Below are 21,360 nucleotides of genomic sequence, written 5' to 3'. Positions count from 1 at the left end.
CAGTTGAATCCAACTTTTTACCTCAATCACCAGCAGGCAGGGAATTTCAAGGATCATAAATTTAAGATGTGCCAACCTAAGATCAAGTACAGGTCTGGAAGTCATTTGAAATCGCTTTAAATCATTGGAAATTGTCAAGATAGCTTGGCTGTGGAGGGTGAGGCATTTTCCTATGTTCACATGTACTCTATGGGGCACTAAAACAGGAAATCAAATCTCAACATAAACAATCTCTCGCCAGTTCTCCAAATGACGTGCTTGTGGCAAAGAGTAGAAGACAGAAAGCGGCAGCAGCACTTTAAAGTCATGTAGTTAGAATCTGCGCCATGTCAATAACCCAACCACGCCTCCCCTACCTTCCTTGCTCAGTCAGTCTAAAGTAGCAGCATCCTGCTGTTTACTTCTTCCCAACAGACAAATGGGAAGTTTCAGTGTTTCTACTTACATTCTGCACTCTTCCTTTTATCTTGGCACTATGGTTCTCACGGGAAGAGGCAGCAAGCAATTCTGGTCGCCTTAGAGAATATATCTTCCAGAAATGCCATTTTTACTTGGTTGGATATGTTGGTTGGAGAGCAAATAATTTAATGGTGTGAACAGTATGAAACGGTATCTTACCATTTTAAAATTATAAAGCAGATATATTACAAAGTCAAACCCCAAAAAAAATCACGACAGGTTTCCAGATAAGATGCTGCTGTGCTTGTGTAAAACACAGGTGACTCTCAAGAAGTAACTGGGGCAGGTTCTCCACTGGCTTTTCAATGTATAACCTCTACCTATATACACCCTGAAAAGGGCCAAGGGTAAGAACCGACAAACAGTTTCTCAGTGGCAACAGCTCTTCAAAAGCACATGGCTAATCGAAGTTTTGCCTTTTTGCCTCCCCAGAGGGCCCACAGGACTAGCTTCTTCTCACGGCTACTTGAACCAGATAGGTTTACTCTGAGTCTGTTACTATGTTAGATGAGATTTTTCTTTTGCTCAGTATTCTCCTTTGTTCTAGAGGTCTTCTGTGATTTGAAAGTAAGCAGTACTGCGACAGTGCTCTGAGGACAAACCGATGTAAAAGTCGTTGCACGCATTACTATCAGCTCTGGGGCAGCTCCCCCATGCTGTGCTCTTTCTTCACCACCCTTCCCGCTTACTTTGCTGGCGGTGCTCCATCAATCTTATGGCGACAGACAAAAACATTAAGCCCTCCAACATAGTTAAGAAACATTTGCGATGATGGCTTTTTTTTTTTTACAAGTCTTTAATTAAAAAACTCAACAAAAATATATAATCAAGCATTTTACATAATGCATACATTCTTAGTATCTGCAGGTGAGAAAAACAACAGAAGGCAAAAGCAGACATGCTGTATGGCTTCTCTTTGGCAAGTCACCAATATTATCCCCTACAGAAACACAGGATACATGTAAAAAGAAACGCGCAAAAAAACATGGTCTTGAAATAATCGTCCCTTAGTACAAACAACAAAATATTTAGCAATAATACAGTAGGTGGATTTTTCAAATTGACTAAAAGTTTATAATACTTTATACCACAGGGGTTAAAGTAACAAGCTGCTTTCCAAAATTAAGGCCCGCAGCAGTAGTGAGGGGGTGGGGGGGAGACACCCTTTTTCTAGTTATATCCTGGCTCTGTTTTTTATTTAATGATGTCACATTCAAACTCTACCTCTCAGATGCCATTCCTAAAGAAAACAAAATCCCTTCCCTATACAAAAACCGTGTCTTACTAGCAGGTCAGATGTCTGAGCCTCCCAACATACACATCTTGGATGAGGCAATTCAGTTCTCTTCAGTCAACATCTACCATCCAACTCAGTGTCCCAGAGTAAAGAACGATTCCTTCCTCCCTACAGCAAAGACACACACTGTGTCTCTACTGAAGCAATATACACACGGCAGCACTAAAAATTAGAAAAGCAAAACGAGGGGCCATTCAACACACAGCAGCTTACATCTAAATATATATACAGGTATGTATATGTTTTCACAGTTATAAATGTACATTTCATATGTTCAGAAATATTTCTCCTATAGTCTATAAATAATATTTTAAAAGCTCAACTGATCAAAATGCAATACAAGAATGTATCAAATTAAATAAATCTTTTAAACCTTGAAGAACAGATACTTGAAGTCAGTAAAGCTTGAGGTTTGTGTAAAGGGTGCTGTCAGCCCCTCCCAGCAGGGAAGGCAGACCCTCTAAATACGATAGGAGAGAAACTCCACAACTTTGGAAGGAATTGGCAGCTCCTGGACTTCTTGGGTGGGCATCACTCTCCGGATTGACATGCGACATAAATGTTGAAGGCTAGGGACTTGCCTCGGAGTTGCCCAAAAATACACACTTCCATCATGTGTCCTAAACAGAAAGAAAAAAACCTGCAAGTTCAGTCACCCAAGTACACGTATTTCAACATCCTGCAGCTCAAATAACTATCATCTAAGGCGGAGTATTAGAGTCACGAGCCGCAAATGAAAACCTAATTAAGGAGACCTAACCAATGATCTCCTCTATGATAAAGTTATAGTAGTATAAAGAGCCCTTATGGAAGATTTATTGACAATAAAATACTGCCTGCTTTGACTAAAAGCTACCTTAAATTGCTTAAAGAAAAGAGAAAAATTGATTTACCCAGCAGCTAAAACACTGCCATCAGTAGAAAAGGCACAGCAAAGACCATTGCTCAAAGGTGCGACTTGCACAGGATAATCCTCGTCAATTCTCCAGAACCTCACCATTCTGGAAAGGAAATAAATTGTCCAGTGAGTATCCAGTAAGAAATTTAAGATAAAAGCAAATTATAAAATTCAGAAAGAAATGCCACTCTGTTCTGAGTCACCACGAAATACACATACAAACAAATCGCTGCAGCGAGTGATTACTGTAAACTTATTTTATAAAATATTTTATAGTCTATACCAACCGCTAATTTGGATCAACTCAAGAGACTATGTAATGCATGGCAGCCTTCCCTTCCCAGTGTCCAGATCTACAATGCTCACAACCGGAAGCTTTCTCCTTAGTTTCTTACACTTAAAACCCAATCAGCATCTGATCTGTTTTACTCTTTCCAGGACATTTATAAAGCCTTTTCACCTAGGCAGAGTGTCTACAAACAGCAGAGAACTGATGTTCAGAATCTATCTGAGCAAACAGGAAAACAGTGATTGCTAGCAAATAAAAAAGAACTCTCTTTGTACATTTGCTCACATTCTGGAAAGATGATAATGAGTGCCTTTCTAAACTGAGGTGACCAAATTGCTTACTGCTATATCCATGCACATTGTATGACAAAAGCGTGAGAAAATGGAGTGGCTGCACCTAGTTTCTGCTTCTTAACAGTAAGCAGCATATCTCACTTCTCTGGCATTCCATCTTCTAGTCTCTATTGTGGTGGATACAAATTATTGTTTTTACCATTTATTTCACCGTGAAAATGTCCTTCTGCTTCAACCTTTGTAAGATATTACTGGAAAAAATATCTGCACTGAGCTAAAAGCTAATTAAAACTCTACCCAGCTTGCCTGAACAAGGAACACAGGAAATGGCACGGATGATCTCTAGTTTACAGGGACATCACCCAGGCAATGTTCTTTAAGACACAACATCTCCCAAGGTCCTGTCTAGAGAGACAGTCAAACCCCAATGGAAGAAAGGCTTTTTTTTTTTTTAAGCCTTGAGAATGTTTTCATTAAGTAGAAGGATGAAAGGAAATCTTTAAAAGACAATAATAAACAGGTCAAGCTGTAATTTACACACTTACTTATCATCAGCAAGGCTTGCAACATGCAGTCCATCATGACTAAAAGATACAGATCGTACCCATCGGTCATTTGCTCCTCCGGCAAATATTGGAGTAGGTGGGGGAAACAGGTGCCTGAGGTCAAATACGTGTTATCAGTGGAAATGAGACACTTCAAGAAACTAAAGTATCCAGCTATAAAGTACGTCTGTCTTTGAATAATGTTTAGAGTGGCCTTATCGAACATAACTGAGAAGACTGAGTAGACCTGATAGATTCAAATCACATGGAAGGGACCTTAAAAAAATCACTGATCTCCTTTTTACAACGTGGTTTAAGACAGTAAGATTGAGTCATTTTAGTTTTAACCATCTTTCCCCAAACATGAAACTCTAAATATAATTACCATTTCTACAGAATCATGTACTGTTTAAATAACAAGATCTGTCTCAAGGGAGTCAAATTTATTTTTAGAATTTATCACTAGAGCTTTGCATTATCCGAGGGCTTAAATAATCCTGCAATTCTAATTCATGACAGACTGAGATTTCAGGTCTCACATGCTGATGATTCTCATCATTCACGGAACTTCTTAAAGCTATACTGACAGCCAGAGAGGAAGGCAGACTAAAATAATTCATGCTGCACCCACCCAAATTCCATCAGAATGCCTCCAGTATGCGGATCCCAGATATACACTCGAGTATCATAAGATGCAGTAGCCAGTAATGCTCCATCAGGAGAAAAGTCACAAGCTACAACATCATGGTGATGTCCTTCTAGTTTCCGGATCATGGTATATTTATCCATATTCCAAAGGAAAACCTGCAATAAAAAGGCAAATGTTATAGCTTCATTCGGACACACAGAGGACAAAATGGCACATCTTAAACTAAAACTGCTAAATTTAATTAAGATTATATTAAATTAAACATTATAAATTATGAATAATTAAAAGAATATGCTCAGTGTCATAGTCAGATTAAAAATCAATCTTTAAGTTAATTAAAGTAGACATGCAAATTCTATTTCAAATATTTCTGTTAAATGTTAATTAAAAAATAAGCCTAAACATAAAAAGGCAATGCAATTTAACCACAAAGTTATACTGAATCCATTTATTCCAAAAACTACTTAATTAAAATATACAGAAATAAATAGGGTTAAGTACTACAAACCCCCTTCTTTTTTTTTTCCAGAAACTACCAAAATTTTTAAAAAATATACAGACAGAAAATGTAAGGTTAACAAATTGTTACTCCATTGGCATCTCCCTTTGAGATAATCACTTGTTTACAATAGGCTTGGGTCACCAACGTGAGCCTAGGAAGAGAAACAGATACTGCAAGCAAAGAGAATTTTCACAGCCAAATGAAATATCTTTGGCAAACAACAAGGATCTTAAACCACATTACAAAATGAAAATGCTAATTTACGAAAATCATACAATTAACATTTCTGTGAATCAAGATTTGCCAATCTTACTTTTCCCAAACTGACCACAATCATTAGTCATTTTAAGTATAAAACATTTAAATTACTTTAGTACAAGTTCACATACAGTTATCGAGTCTAAAGATCAGTAGTGAGACTGTGCAGAAGGGCTCTAAATAGGATTCCAATGTTTACTTCAGTCTGTTATATTAAATGTGCGCTTGGAGGTTTATAACAATCCTAATAAGACAATTCTCCTCCTCTTGGAGTAAAGCAATCCTTTTTGCTACTTATTTTCTGCACAGACACAATATATTATTTCCAAAGAAAAATAAGTACAAATTTTAAATTGGAACAAAGACTTAAGGTATCTCTAGCATCTCAAAGAATTCCAAAAAACAGCACAGAGAAACCATCTGAAAGCCAATTACATTACATTAAATTGGTTTCATGTGTCAGACTCCCAATTCCGTCAGACTGGAAGATCAATTTACTCGGAGGAGTCAGTAGGTTTCACTGTGGGGGAAGTTATTTTAAAAAAGAAAAAAAGAAAGAAAGAAAAGCAGAAAGTGGACATCGACCAGCACCTGTGTACGTACAGTACACCTTGCAGCCGAATGCAAGGTTACTTCATCCTATGGTAAAGGTCGCCCCCAGCCCGGTAGCCAGAGATGCCACTCTTTCTGCCCAGCTAACACCATTGTGCGCCTGTGTGCGAGTGGTGCCAGCATAACCTCAATCACACCAATATTGCTGCCACCACCTGTGACAGGGAAAGCAAGAAGCATATGGAAAACACACAGCCTAAAATAGCAATGTCAACATCTAGCTTTGTTCTTCTTATGATTTTTAAAGAACTAAACTGAATATTTTCTTCTAAATTTCCAACATTTGCAACTATCATTTTAACATATTTCTTGGCTAAATAAAATGCATTTTAACCAGCCCCCCACCCCCTATTAAAGTGTATTGTGATCATCACATGTATTTGGATTTCAACCATTTTCATAAATATCTGAAACTAGCAGAAGCTCTATACTGTACTATACTAACTCGGAGCTGGCAGACAGCCTAAAGAGAGTTCATCAATAAGCACAGCCCTCTTAAGAGTCACTCTATCCCTCATTTACCTACAGTTACACTATGCAAGACAGACCATATCAAATTTCATCTATCGTTCACTCTAGGACATACATGAGTGCTATTTTTATTATTAGATTTTTGTTACTTTTTTCAGTTAAATGTCCAGGACCAGCTGGGACTCAAAACTTTTTAAACAGCAAACTGGACAAAAAAATAGAACAACAGAGAAGAAAATAATTAGCAAGGGAATGTCTTAACATTTGGACTACATCTCTTTTATGGCACATAAACTTTCCTAGATCTTAGAACAAATAAATTTGACATACCCCTTAATTTATGAATATTATCTCTAACTGAAAGCAACCCAATTTCTCACCTCACAATCAGTGACTACATTTATTTAAGTTTCCTCATGCAAATTCTCCCCCATCATGAAATAAAACATTTAAGATATTCAAGACACCGAGCACAGACTTAATAGGTTACTTAGATTTAAAATGATTATGCACACATTATATTCAATTCACAATGAATGTACAAGAACTTTGACACATACTGCTTTACTGGCTCCCACTGAACACAGCATAGAAGAGTCAGGAGAGAATGCACAGCTGTATACCCAGTTCTGATGGCCCCTCAATACTTTCATCATGTTTCCTGAACAAAAAGAAATACCAGCGTTAATCCTAGAATCCATTTCAAATGAGCAGCTTTTCAAAAATGGCAGAATCACAGAAGCACACACTTCTACAGCAGCAGGGAGTGACCTATACCAAGGGCTGGCAATCTATCCCAGCTGCCTATTTTTTTAACTAAAGTTTTAGTGGAACACAATCGTGCCCATTTGGTTATGCTGTACAACGGCACAGTAACTCTGGCAGAAGTGGCAAGATCCACAAGCCTACAATATTCACCATCTGGCCCTTTAAGAAAAGGTCTGCTGACCCTTCATCTAGAGAAGATAAGAACTCTTGTAGTCTAATCCTCTTCAACTGCAATGAAGGAGCTGAAACACCACAATGTTGAGACTGATGAACATCTTCAAAACGCCTTTTCATCCTCCTTCCTTTCTTGGTAACCTAGATTCCACTCCAAAAGCTCTGTGCATTATACCCAAAGCACACAATTATGCTTAAGTATACTGCACTCAGTTTTACAAATACTTACTGAAAGCCCACTACATGCCAGGCACTGAGGAGACAACTGTGACTAAGACAAAGTCCCTTCTCTCTCGGAGCTTACATTTTACTGAGTCTACATTCTTAAAACATGCACACAACCGAAAATATGTTGAGATAAGCAAGCACCATTTGATATGCAAAAGGAAATAATCAGACTGTTTTAACTGTTGGGATCCTCTCACCCCTCAACAGCTGAGCACTCAGAAGAGAACTGAGAAAATGCAGCAGACACCTCATGCTCTGGTAATATCAGCACTGTTTTATCAGGCAATGGGTACTGACCGTCAGCTGGAACAAGGCTCCAAATCTGAGGGTTCCGTTTCCTACTACCTTCAATTTCAGCCACATTACCTCTAAGCAAGCCTGTCCATCTGCAAGCTTGAGGCTGTGAGAGTACCAGCAGATCTTATTTAAATAGAAGGTTTTAGTTAAAACTGTAAATTCTGTCATTAGAGGCTAAGAAGGGGGAAGAGATGCTCATCTCTGGTCCTCCAAAACAAGGGAGACTCGCCAAAACTTTTTAAGCACCACAATTATCAAGGTTTCACAAAAAGCTGAGTACTTGACACTGACACACCTTACTATTAAATTAGAGGGCAGATCTCTTACTTTTTACAAAATAATTTCTTACTTAATCTACCCAACTTATTATTATGCTTATTACCATTTACATGTTATGAATTCTGGAGTATAAATCATGTTTTAACCTAAATTTCATTAGATCACAAAGTTGTATCTGTTTGTTACTTCAAAATCTACCTAAATTTTCATGAAGCAAATGAAAGAGGTTAATAATCCTCCCTAAGATAAAGGAAATAAACGAACACAGATCAGTTCATATAAACCCTAAAATTGATCCAGATTTTGTCCTCACATAACTGATACGGATCTGTGTGGCTGGTTTCCGAATAACATCAGATTGTTTACTTAGAGTAACAGCTGGCTCCTGTTCTGGGTCACATTTACGGTTTTGTCTGATCTATACAGAGAAAGGGACCAAAGGATTAAGCAGAGAAAAGGAAACTGATCATATGCCCTCTTTAAAGCCAAAAGCCCCAGATGATCCCAATGCCTCACAGTAGCAATATCAAAAAACCGATTCTTATTTCACGGCCTGGAAAAAGGACATACCATCATCCTTCAGGTCCCACACTCTCAGACTTTTGTCTCTTGAAGCAGACACTAGGATTAAGCTCCCATCTGGAGCAAAAGTTAAATCTCTGACCACTTCAGTATGATCTACCAAGTTAAGGAGGAGTTTTCCTAAATGCAATGGCAGGGGGAAAAAAAGACAATGTTAATACTTTTTATCAGCTTCAATTTTTAAAAATAGGGTCCCTCACCATAAAAAAAAAAGAAGAAGAAAAAAAAAGACTAGAAATACTTGGGCACCTCCTTAGTCTACCAAGTGTTTATTAGTGCTTTTACTATTACCCTTAAAGGTTCACCATTTACATTGATTTAAAATGAATTATTTCCAAGATAGCAAAGCCGAAATTTATTTAAAAAATTAAAAAGAAATTTGTGGAATGTAAGCAAACCCCTGGATGAAGTTTATTTACCATCAAGAAAAATTATCATTTTTTAATCTTTGTATAGTCTGATTTGAAAATACAAAATCAAATTTTTCCTTTCTTTTCCTTGGTCTAAGATTACTAATGAACTATCAAACTCCCCTAAAGATACATGTTATCCCACAACAACCTAAATTTTCAGACAATCTCAGTGAAAAAGTGTACTTTATTCATCTAAGACTGTAAGAGATTTGTTTTCTATGAAAATCTATGTGCTGACCTTAAATTTTTTTCGAGAATCCAATCAAATTTACTGACTCATTATCCCTACTCAATGTTAGTATCACTTGCTGTGTTCTAATGTACATGTTTTAATGGTTATTTTTAAAAATCCTTCAAAGTTTTGAGGACATACTATCAGTCAGAAACTGTGTTAGCTAGTGAACAACACATTTACTTTTAATTGCCCAAAGAATTTAACTTCTCAACCTATCTAGTTAAACTTTAGATAAAATGTCATTAAAACCTTCCAAAGATTAGATAATGATTGTTGAGAAACAGATTTGCCTTGAAAGCCTCTAAGCTATCAATCATTGGAAAAGTATATGAGAAAACACCTTGCTCCCTGAGTCATAGCCTAAATTACGAGTTTGTAAGCGATAATTAACTAAACATTCCTCAGACATGCCCTTCCTGCTGTACTATTCTCTGAAGAGTGATCAAGCAGTGTGAACTCTATTTTCCTAAATTAAAACCATGAGCTGAAGATGCTATGCAGGCCAATTATAAAGATACATTCATAGCACCAATTCTTTCTTTTCAGAAATTAAAATCCTCATATCACATATTCTAGTACCCATGAGCAATGCCCTGCAGCACAAAATCAGTAGGTTTGCTTTTAAAACTACTAACTCCGTACCTGTATATACATCCCATATTTTGATACGCCCATTGTTTAACCCTGTGGCAAGGAGGAGCTGATCTTGTCCAAATCGGAATCGATGCCATTCTATATTTACACAGCGACTCTGTTTTTCTGGAACCGAAGATCCAAAAGCAAGACTCCAGACTATATCGCCACAGTCTATAATATGTTCACGAGGCTTATTTTTCTGACCACCATCGCTATTTTGTCTTGACAATCTCAAACTGCTTGAATTCGTAATATTCTTGGTGCCATGCAAGAGACTGGGGGGAAAAAAAGGTCAGATTGAAATCTAGTTGTTATTTATTCTGGACTCCTGTGGATAATAGTGATAAATGTTTGTTAAAGTAACCTCAGTATTATTATAGCGATGCTGAGTAACAACAGAATCCTATAGATGGAAAGGGGAAAAGTAGCTATTAGCTATGAGGGCATGACTAAATAAATTCAGATCAAAAGAAATTCTCAGTGGCTGAGAAAGAGAATAAGCCCAACAATAAAGCAACTTTTATTTGTTTCAAAATTTTCCTCAAAACCACTATATCAATTAGGATTCCTTTAATCAACCTAAAAGAAGAATAAACAAGCATCAAAAAACACCCCAATAACTTAAGATATTGTGAAGCTGACAGCAGAAAATTACCTTTAAAAAAACCCATAGTAATCAGTAGCTTCCCATACTTTCTAGGCTTAAAGTAATATGCAATAAAGACAACAGCGAACATAACCACGAAGGTCAACCAGACACACAAAGCAGGGAAAGATTAAATTCAGTATATGTTACATTTTGGAAAAACTTTCAATAAACATTCAAACTCAATCAACCCCAACCAGAGGGGACTGTAAGTGCATAAAAAGTAATTATGTGATCAACGCACCACTGTTAGCTAATAAATTATTGTGAAATCCAAAAAGCGTCACATAACAAAGGTCACCTATCCTGGCACAACTCAATACATACACCAACAAGGCACAATTAATCTCCCTTTTAATACACAGAAAAACTTAAAGACACAAAAGTATCTGAGAAAGTGTTCCATAATGCATAAGGCTAGATAATTCTTCCCACAAATTTTCCAATAAATCTATTCATCTTATGATTAAAATACATTTACGACAGTCTACAAAGGAAAAGCTTAAATATCAAAATCTTATTACTCCACGGAGAGAAAACAATAAATGCCACAAACAGATACAAAATAGAAAAAAGAAAAAGAGTCTTACAAGTTCTTAAGGCACTGGGACCACGGAACAAGCTTTACCGTACGATGTCCTTGTGACCAAGCAAAGTAAGAACCATCTGGAGCAAAAGCAACAGTCCAATTTTCACGACCACATTTCTTGTCAAAAGGAGCTACTGGAGCTAAAAGTTCACCTATAGTACGTGATCTCACTAAAAGAAAAAATAAAAATACAGGATGTCATATGTAACCAACAATGAATTTGAGACTGTCTCCCTATTACTTTGGGACTCACTCAACTCCACCGAGTTTTTTCCCTTTTCTATGTAGACAAGGTATGATGAGTTCTATTTTCTACCCTTTGAGGGAAGATATGTGGTGTAAAGACCTCTTAATGATAATAGCTACAGTTGGCTTTCCATGTCTGCAGATGTGAAAACCTCAGACAGAGGACCGACTGTATTCATCCTATTCACCACCGTACATAAGGGACCAATCCCCCTCAGATACCGAGGGATGGCTGTATCTTCAAGTTTTGGTGAAGTGATTTTCCTAAAATTTCCCCAAGCAAGTGCTTTTTCACAAAGTTTCAGTAAAAAGATATGGCCAAATAATAATAATATAATGATCAATTAGAGTCAGCAATTACTAAAGTCCTGACTTTTGCATTGCCTTATGTTTTCACCAAACATTTAAATACAAGAGACTGAAGTTATCTTCCAAATTAAGTTTTGTAGTTTTCAAAAACCATAAACCACTATAAAATACATTACTCAAAGGAAAGCACTATAAAATGGTCTATATCAGCTAGACTTCATTAAAAAAAAAAAAACAGAACATTCTTATTTTTTTCAGGCCCAGGTCACAAGTGTCACAAAACCCTCAGAACTTGAAAGGACTTAACGGTTATCTAGTCGAACCTCCCAACCAGTGCTTTAAAACGCGTGACATTCGTGATTCTCGAGTAGTCGTTCTCAAGCATCTTCCTAATGGGCCACAAATTGACCCAACATGGAAGTAACTCTCTTGTTTTTTAAGGCCAAAAAATGGACTGTCATGTATTTTTAATTTAGTTAAGAGTATGTAACAAAAACTGGCATATTAACAGTATATACAGAGCATTTTTCTTCCTTATTTAACAAGAAGCATGGTCAACAAGCCACTACTGAACATGCATGCATGCAAACTCAGCTGCAATTTCCTCAGTTTTGGCAAAGGATCTTCTTTACCAGTGTATTACCAATGCTGTCTTGGGTTGGTCTTGATGGCAAATTTTGCTATTCTTCCTTTTTAGTTATAAGTTATTGTGGGTTTAGTTTCCCTATTATCTATTCTGTGGTTGGTTGGTTGTCTGGTTAACTCTATAGTGTATTTTTATGATTTCGGCTTAAACTTTCCAACAACCAAACTTCAATATAATCTATGTGTTGCAGTTCAAATAAGGACTCATACTCCTATTGCTAGAGCAGAGATATATACATAAACCCCCAGAACGTTCTAGTTCATTGTCACTTCCAGTTTCAACGTGTGCTCCGCCCCATCAATAGCTGGTGTACCACCTGGCATGACAGGTAAGATTTTATTTTTCCTTCTCCCCAAAGTCCCACAGTACATAGTTGTGTATTTTTAGTTGTGAGTCCTTCTAGTTGTGGCATGTGGTACGCCGCCTCACCGTGGCCTGATGAGCAGTGCTAGGTTCGCGCCCAGGATCCGAACCGGCGAAATCCTGGGCCAACGAAGCAGAGTGTGAGAACTTAACCACTCGGCCAAGGTGCAGCCCCCATAAGCTCCCGTTCTTAAGTGATTTAAATACTCCCTTGCCCAATTCTTTGATACATTAACAAACGAACTACAATTTAAAAAGTAAAAAACAAACAAAAGCAGAGACCTATTTTTTATGATATTCATAAATACGAACACTGTTACAAGGCTTATCCTATTTTAGTGCAGCTCAGATTGTCAGAAATTTTCCTTTTGATGACTTAAAATCTCCCTCCTTGCCACTCCACCCACTCAGTCCTGATTCTGGCCTAAGAGAATAAGCCTAATTCTGCTCTCATACGACATTCCTATATTGAAGATGGCCGTGACATCAGCAACTAAATCTTTTCAACTGGCTAAAATGTCTAGACCTTTCAATCATTCCTTAGATTACCTGGTTTCAAGTCCACTCTCCGTCTTTACCCTCATCACACTTTTCTGGATAAACTCCAGTTAGTAATGGCCGTCATAAAAGTGGCACCCGGAACTAAACGCAATACTCTAGGTGTGGTTTAACCAAAGCAGCAGAACCACTCACCTACCCCTGCCCCACTTGTACCAATACAGAAAAAGGTGACAGTAACTTCACCTGGCAGGAACATGACTTTCTTAATACAAAATTCACAAACCAGTGACCCTCATATGCCCGCAGAACGATTTTTTAAATACACAGAGGACTTCTGAAAGGGCTTGCTGCTCCAGGTTCTTACACCCCTCCAAGCCCAGTCTTGTACGGTCATTTCACTAGGATACTTTATGTGCCTGGCCCCTGAATTTGCAACCCCTGACTAAATCTTTTTAACTAGGGTTTCTATTTAACCACATCTATCTTTCAAAATCTATAAATTTTAGGAGACAAAAATCAAAGTTCAAAAGTAAGGAAAGGAGGTTTTTAAAATTCAACTGTAAAATGCAAACATTATCTTAGAAAGCCCTTGGTTAAACTAGATGAGTATACTTATGTAACTTCTACCTCAGAAAATAGAGGACCAGGGGGCCAGCCCTGCTGCATAGTGGTTAAGTCTGGTGCACTTCGTTTTGGCAGCCTGGGTTCGCAGGTTGGGATCCCAGGTGTGGACCTACACCACTTGTCAGCCATGCCGTGGCTGTCACCCTCATATACAGAGGAGGAAGACAGGAACTGATGTTAGCTCAGGGCATCTTCCTCAGCCAAAAAAAAAAAAAAACAGGACTGGCCTTGCATTCAACTTCAAAACACCTGGTAAATTAGACTAGAACTCACCTCTCCTTTAGCAAGCATAACCAAGACAAGTCAACTCGCCCCAAGAAGACTCATTTCTTGTCTATATTTTAGGATCACTCTGTATTTTTCTTTGTTTACCTGGGCCACAATCACAAAACTCTTGTGTAAAGGGTGGCAATAAATTAACAACTAAAAAACTGGTTCAACTAACAAAGACCACAAAATAATTAGCTAATTTATTCTAGAGAAATTCAAGAAACAGAGCTACTATTTAAAGAACCGCCTAAGACGTTATACTGTGACAACTATTGTACTAATAAGTACCTTGTGAAACGCCTAGCAGGCATTTCAAATGACCTCTGCATTTCAGTCAAATGATTTCAGCACTCATTTAAATACTTACTGGTTACAACATTATAAACTAATGCGAGGTTTAAAATGAAGTGCTTTGGAAAAAAATTTTTTAAGTTAAATCTTTATTACATAACCTGCAACTATTTAATGTTAGTATCCTATGAAATCTATGATTTAATGAGCTCCATATAAGGGAAAAACTGCCTGCCATTGGGAAATCGGCCATAAGAAACAATGCTACATCATTAATCTCTGTGGGGTAATAACACATCATCTGAGTCACTGCCGAAGCAAGTAAACCAGATTTAGCTCCTTCACATTCTTCCCTGCATTTCATCACTACAAAGGGAGGATCTGTGGCAGGAGCCCACGGCAGTAACTCCCTGTCACAGACTTCTGTAGTCATGCATAGCATCTTGCCTCTCCTTTCAGTATATACTTCAGAAACCAAACACCAGTAATTAACACTCAAGAAAAAAGGGGAAATGTCAGGCCTTACTGATAGACACAAAGCTACACGAGATGTTAGCGTTTAACTTTGTATCCAAATGATACTACAAAAAAAAGAGAAACAAAAAACTGAGGTTCAAAAAAAGGTTAGAAAATGCCAAAGTCCTTTTGGATAGATATTTGGCACTTAGCTGTTAACTTTATACTATATTCAGGAAATAATAGAGACCTAAATATGCAAAAAAAAAATTTAATTAAAAATAAAAAGGTTACTTAGTGGATGGTTCTACCTTATGCAGGTATGCTAAGAAGCTCTATCCGTCCCTTAGATGGGAGGACTGGAAAGTTTTCAATGGTTCATCAAGATGAGGTAAAACTCAGATAAATGAAAGGCAGATCAGCCATCTGTAATATTACTGCGTAGTAGGGAAAAAACCCCACTGGACTGAGAATAAGAACTTTTGAGTTCCACATTCCACTTCAGGAGGTACTTACTAGTCTTAAAGGACAGTTACAATAAAAATTGGACACGAATTCTGTGTTCTCTGTATGTTTAAAAAAGTTACTAAAAGCAGAATTAAAGTCCCTTCCTGACCAGCCATTCAACATCATCCCTAAGAGAACAAAAGTGCAGAAATCTCAGACAGCTGTCTCTAGATATAAAAATTCACCTCCTACAGGGGAGAAGGCATTTTGCCTGCTTCAGTTCTCCCTTTCTCTAGAAATATCTCCTCCACGTATTTAGTAAAGGCACACATTTACTTGAAGAACAGGAAAATGCAGACTCTGCTCAGTAGTCACCTCCAATTTTCATTTAATAAACACAGTAAGTTCAGTGTTAGGCCGTTTTGGGGGTCTTTTTGGATGCTGAATGTATTTCATTTTTAAAATAAAAATTGTATATATTTAAGATGTCTAACACGGTGACTTGATAAGTTCAATGTTTACTAAGCATATCAATCAATGCACAGCACCCCCACCTCCCCCAAAAGTTGTTCCAGTTACTTTACCTTAAGAGAAAGGATTTAAATAACGTGAGATGCTTTCAAATGAGCCCGAGTAGGTCTGGACGCACAGCGTTCCCCATCTACAGCCCTGACTTCGGCGTGGCAGGGCTGGCACGAAACCAGCTTCCAGACAGCCTTTTCACAGACTGCTCTTCCCTACAACAGCTTTTCTTCTGTCACTCCACCCAACCACTCTGCTCCTCCCTGCTCCTATGTGTGTGAAAGATAATGCTGCGTTTCCTCCCCTGAACTGCTGCCTTTCTTACCGCCGTACCCTTTTTAAAAATACTGCTTTTTCCAGGCTGACCGCACTTTTTCGGTCGCATTTCTCTTTAAAGCGTGGTTGGTATATGAGGACCCCTCCTTTCACTACAGCTCAGAACACAGAAGTTTAGTCTTCCCATCGTTAACTTAGGGTCCCCGAAACTTGCCCAGCACCCGCCTGTCCACTCGATGCCCCCAGGGCTGCGTGTCCGCCCTGGCCACACGGTCACTGGGGCCCCAGGTACCCCTCGACCCTGAGATGCGCGCACCGCGCCCCTCGGTGCCAGGCGCACAGTAGGTGCCGCAGCGATGTCGATCCCATCCACCTCCGGCGACAGCCGCTCGCAGGGCCGCTTCCTTCCTCTCGGCTCCAGGGCTTGGCTCCGGCTGCCCCTCCTTCCCTCGAACTCAAGAGACGCTTCCTCCTGAGCCTCCCCCGGGAGTCCCTGCCTCTCCGCAGCCCCCGCGCGCCCCCCAGCACCCCGCACCCCCCGTCCCGTTCCTCACCGATCTCTTTCTCGTTGACCCTCAGGGGAAAGCTGGCCATCTATGGGGCACCGTCTGATTCCGGGGACGCGATGCGGACGCAACGACACAGAAGGGAACGGCAGGCGCGGAGGGGCGTGACACGGACTCGGTCCCTCCCGGTCCCGGGGACGGAGGGGAGGGGCGGGGGCGGTCGCGGTGGCCTCGGCCGACTGCCCCAGGAAAGCTCTGGAAGGCCTGGGACCAAACTATGGAGTCAAATACAGACAATAGACCCTGGTCCCTGCTTCACGCCAACGGACTAAGACACTTGCTACCGCGCTGCCGACGGCCAACGAGACACTAGAGACAAAATGGCGGGCGGCGCCGGTGATATCAGGGAGGCGGGGCGGGGTCTGATGACGTCACCGACCGAGGCCCCGCCTCCCGACGCTCGGGACGTGACGGCCTGGGCCGGGCGCCCCGCCCTCCCTCCGGGCGCGCGGGGGCGTGGGCTGGGGGCCCGACCCCGGGAGCAGGAAGAGCGAGGAGGCCGAGGGGGAGGGCCTGACGTTGGGTAGGAACCTGCCGACTAGGTTCAGCGCCATCTGGTTTTCCCGGGCGGCCCGTGAGTGTGGCATTTAGAAGTTGAGTGCCTTTGAAAAGGCAGAGACTTGCATAATACGTGTTAGCCCACAGCTTAAAGATTGCATGGAATTTAAACTGGCTGAACCGAAAAGAACAAAAAGGACATTTCAGCTTTTAAGTCGACTTGGCCACCTCCCCAGCCCGCACGTGCTGAGGAACTGGAGGTTGCACCGATGAGAAAGACAGGATGAGAATGAACATCGCTATTCACCGCACGTCTGGCCGCGATCGTTCTGACGCGAGCCAGCCGGTTTTAGGAAGGGCGGAGGGACCAGGCAGGATAGCGTCCCACCCCACCGCGGGACCTCCCTGGGCTGCCTTTGTCCTGACTGGCTGCTGCTGCTGGGCCTGCCCCGGGGCTGCAGCGAGGCTGGTGAGCAGCAGTGTCCTGGCCGCTGGCCGAGGCAGACCCCCACCGTGCCAGCTCAGAAGCGGCCCTTCCTGCACCCAAGGTCTAGGCCTCAGGGAGGCAGCTAGCTATTCACACAGCGGGGCTGATAAATGTGTCGGTGTCTGCCGGAAGCCAAGTTGGTCCCCCTTTACAGATGACATATTTGCATTTTCACGGGCCCTTCTATGGACTCTAAATCTTATTCCAAAGGAGGACATTTAAGGCTGGGAATTTCAAATATGCAGCAGATACTGATGGGAGAGGAGTTGCAAAGCCAGACTCTGCGAGATCTCAAGTGACGACATGTAGGGCATGTCTACTTCATCTTTTTCTTTGCCTGAGTGATAATAGTGAAATGTTTAAAGGCAGATAAGAAAGCATCCTCCCTCCTTATTAAAAAAAGTCACGTTGTTACACTTTGTTAAATACACGTTGTTAACGTGTTTATTGACGGATTACTCTGTGCCAGACACGGAGGCTAGTTGCTGAATATTTAGCGTAGAACAAAAGAAAATGTTTAATGCAGTCCTGTAGCTCATATGCCAATATTTCTATCAGTCCCTGTTAATCCTTTTACCCAACTGCTATTACTTCTGTTTACTTGTATTACACCATACAAATTCATGGAAAATACCAGTAGTAGTAGTTTATTCTTGCTAGCCAACAGCTTCCTGACCATTTTCTCAACTGGCAAAGCATGCCAGTGGAATGTTGTCTTAACAGTCTGGCCTTTTCATTTAGTTATACCTCTTAAGAGTATGTTTTTTCTACACCATTTTCTTATACTGACAAGGAGGTACTTAAGCGTAAGAGAGAGGGAGCAATAATTACTACATTCTTTTGTTCAAAGAGAGCAAATATAATGATGCAGATGTGAATAATTAGCATTTGAGTAGACTACAAAATAAAATGTTGTATCTTGCCTTTTTTCTTTCATATTATAAAATAATATGTTCCCATAATGATAAACACTTTTCATTGCATCGTTGGAGGTAAACTTAACTTAGTTTGGAGGTGAACTTTTTCCTTTCCTCCCCCAGAATACATAATACTTAATAGCGCGGAAAAGTGGGCTTCTCCTGTAATTAACTTTTCACTACTCATGTGGACGTTGAGGTGTACTTCCCTTGATGTCATGAGTCTAACCAGTTCACAATTGTGGCCTTTTTTAGGAGAATCCATATTCACCGTAAGTTAGAGCAGTTCAAGTAGATTGCTTTTAAGATTGTACATCTATGTGGGTCTCTGAAGTTACAGATAAATCTCTAAGTAAGGAGTCCTGGGAAGGATTCCTGCAGGATCTTATTTCTAAACCTATTGTCTTGGTGAGAGTATAAAGTAAGCGTCCTCTTCCTATAACTAAAAGGAAGCAATATTTATTTAAAACAACCACCAAACATGACTAAAATAAAAATAAGTAAATACATTTTACAACAGGAGTTTGAAGCCCACCAAATATTTTGTTCTTCCCTAATGAGGTTAAATTTCAAAGATGAAAAAGATTGCCATCGTTTTTTGACTCTGTGTTGACCACGACCAAACAAACAAAAAAAAGTTAATAACAGCTTGGAAAGCCTGCCTTGTTTAAGCAATAGGAGAGTTCCTTCTTTGCTTGTTTTTGCTGTTTGGACCTCTTAGGGTTACTATAGCTACTCTAGCCTAAGCCTTAGGCAAAGCCTGAGAATTCATCCCAAATTATCCTGTGCTTGGGTGCTGGGCAGGAGTTTCAAATCGTGGGATTTGTGGAGTTGGGTATGGGATTCTAGGTTGAAGAGTGTGGAATTTGCTCAGGATTTACAAGGATGAGCATAATTTATACACATAAATGCATGCATTAATAAATAGTAAGAGAGGGCCCCACCCCCCTACCCCCGGCCGAGTGGTTAAGTTCGAGCGCTCCGCTTCGGTGGCCCAGGGTGTCACTTGTTCGTATCCTGGGCACGGACCTGGCACTGCTCATTAGGCCATGCTGAGGCGGCATCCCACATGCCACAACTAGAAGGACCCACAACTAGAATATACATCTATGTACTGTGGGGCTTTGGGGAGAAGAAGAAAAAAAAGAAGATTGGTGACAGATGTTAGCTCAGGTGCCAATCTTAAATAAATAAATAGTAAGAGATAATTGTGGAACATGCTGGAAAAATAATAGGGCCCAGAGGAAAATTCTGGAGGCAACTCCTTTTGCCTATGGTAGTCTTGCTGGGCGTGCAATGTCTAATACTGCCCCCACTTTTACCCTGCTCTCTTATTCTTCACTTTTCTTCCTGATTTCACATTTTTCGTGGGGTGTTTGACAGTGTGGTATGAGAATATTAGCATGGGTTTTCAAAGATGTATAATTTGATCTTAGTTTACAACTATACCAAAAGGGCTCTAAAGTGTGAAAAATGGGTCAGCCAGTCTAGATGTTTCTACATCTTTGTCTGAGCCAGAATGCTTCTGGCAGCTTATAGGAAATTATTGCATTGTTATATCTAAAGAGTAAGCGGGAGCCTGTCTGGCCCCCCAGCCTCCCGCCCCATGTTCTGTAGGATTCTCTGTGCTTGAGGCTGAGCTAACCCAGCTCCATCTCCCTCCTTTCCTTACCCCCAGACTCAGGGCACTTATGTGTCGGATGTGTCCTTTAGCTCGACCTTCAGGAGAAATCTGTATAAAATGGAATGTTCCACCATATGATAAAGGTTTCCCTCATATCATTTTTTTCTTCCTCTGATAGAGCTTTGCGTTTTTGTTTTTCTGAATATTTCTGTCTGTGACCATTCTATAGTGATTATGAGGGGCAAGAAAATTATCCTTCACCGACTGCACAAAACTCAAAGATTTCTCTTACCGGTCCTCCCCCCGCTCCCCTCCCCACCCCGCCCCGTCTTTTGTTTCTTGTTTGGGAAATGCTTCCTGAGTCTTCCCATGTCCAGTTGCCTGGCTTTTCTGGCAGACTTATAAGTCAGCTGTTTCTCCCTTCTGGTGGAGGGCCGTGGTGTTGGCTGGAATTGGAGTCTTTTTCCAGGAGACCCAGAGAGTCCTGCGGACGGCTCACAGGCTGTCTCTGTTTGAGCTTCTGGCCCCTGCCTGCCAGTCTTGCCCTGTGTACTGGATTTAAATGCAGGATCTTCCTATTGATGCCTTTACTTGCTAATTTTAGGTCATAGTATTTTTAGGCTGAGGGATTTCTGACTCCAACACTCCTCCACGTCATTTCTTTCTAAGGTTTTTAAAGTCATCCATATTGTTTCACTTTCTGAATTTGCTTTTTCTTTCTATGTAATGAATCCTCTTGATATATGGAAATGTTTTATTTTCTCTGCTTGGTTGTAGGTTCCTTAAGAGCTGTGACCTTTCTTTATCTTGGAATTGTTTTTTAGGACTTTGCACATAATTGATTTTCAATAAGTGTTTGTTGAATGGAATTGAACTGAATCTTTCATCTAACTTCCCAAAAGAGTGTCTGAGGTTAATTTAGAAAGCAAGTGTTCGTATTACTGTCTTAACAAAAATAAAAAGAAGTCAAAATAGAAAGTTTGCTGGTAGCAGAGTTCAAAAATTGAGGCAATTGTGGATTGAAGCCAATAAAAAAACATTTTGTGGGGCCGGCCCCATGGCCGAGTGGTTGGGTTTGCACTCTCCACTGCAGTGGCCCGGGGTTTCACCGGTTCGGATCCTGGGCGCGGACATGGCAGACTTGGCACCGCTCATTGAGCCACGCCGAGGCGGCATCCCACATGCCACAACTAGAAG

At 40.3% G+C, this 21,360-nt stretch overlaps 1 protein-coding gene across 6 annotated transcripts; it reads right to left on the bottom strand.

Annotated features, from left to right (window-relative positions):
* Positions 1-1,235: 1,235 nt before the first annotated feature.
* On the bottom strand, positions 1,236-17,004 carry WSB1 (WD repeat and SOCS box containing 1). Of its 6 annotated transcripts, XR_011523151.1 has the most exons (10): positions 16,626-17,004; positions 11,122-11,290; positions 9,892-10,160; positions 8,590-8,721; positions 6,834-6,934; positions 5,782-5,957; positions 4,413-4,585; positions 3,782-3,895; positions 2,650-2,757; positions 1,236-2,376 (listed from the first exon to the last, which is right to left on the bottom strand). XR_011523151.1 is itself a non-coding variant. In XM_008522595.2 (9 exons), the coding sequence occupies exons 1-9, from the start codon at positions 16,663-16,665 to the stop codon at positions 2,217-2,219; spliced, it is 1,266 nt and encodes a 421-aa protein (XP_008520817.1). In that variant the 5' UTR covers positions 16,666-17,004; the 3' UTR covers positions 1,236-2,216. The 6 variants fall into 6 exon arrangements, 4 of the variants coding, with proteins under 4 accessions (XP_008520817.1, XP_008520819.1, XP_070416956.1 ...); XR_011523150.1 differs by having other exon boundaries at positions 4,413-5,957; XM_008522595.2 differs by lacking the exon at positions 5,782-5,957.
* Between the last annotated feature and the right edge of the window lie 4,356 nt (positions 17,005-21,360).

This window comes from Equus przewalskii, chromosome 10 (assembly GCF_037783145.1).
Source record: "Equus przewalskii isolate Varuska chromosome 10, EquPr2, whole genome shotgun sequence".
NCBI lineage: Eukaryota > Metazoa > Chordata > Mammalia > Perissodactyla > Equidae > Equus > Equus przewalskii.
Note: the sequence above shows the minus strand (reverse complement) of the source record. Positions and strands in the feature narration are given on the sequence as shown.

Coding starts and splice junctions, on each gene's coding strand:
- WSB1 (XM_008522595.2), bottom strand. CDS start 16,665: ATGGCCAGCTTTCCCCTGAGGGTCAACGAGAAAGAGATCG. Junction 11,291..16,625: donor GGTCAACGAGAAAGAGATCG/GTGAGGAACGGG, acceptor TTTTTCTTTTAG/TGAGATCACGTACTATAGGT. Junction 10,161..11,121: donor TCCCAGTGCCTTAAGAACTT/GTAAGACTCTTT, acceptor TTTTCCCCCCAG/TCTCTTGCATGGCACCAAGA.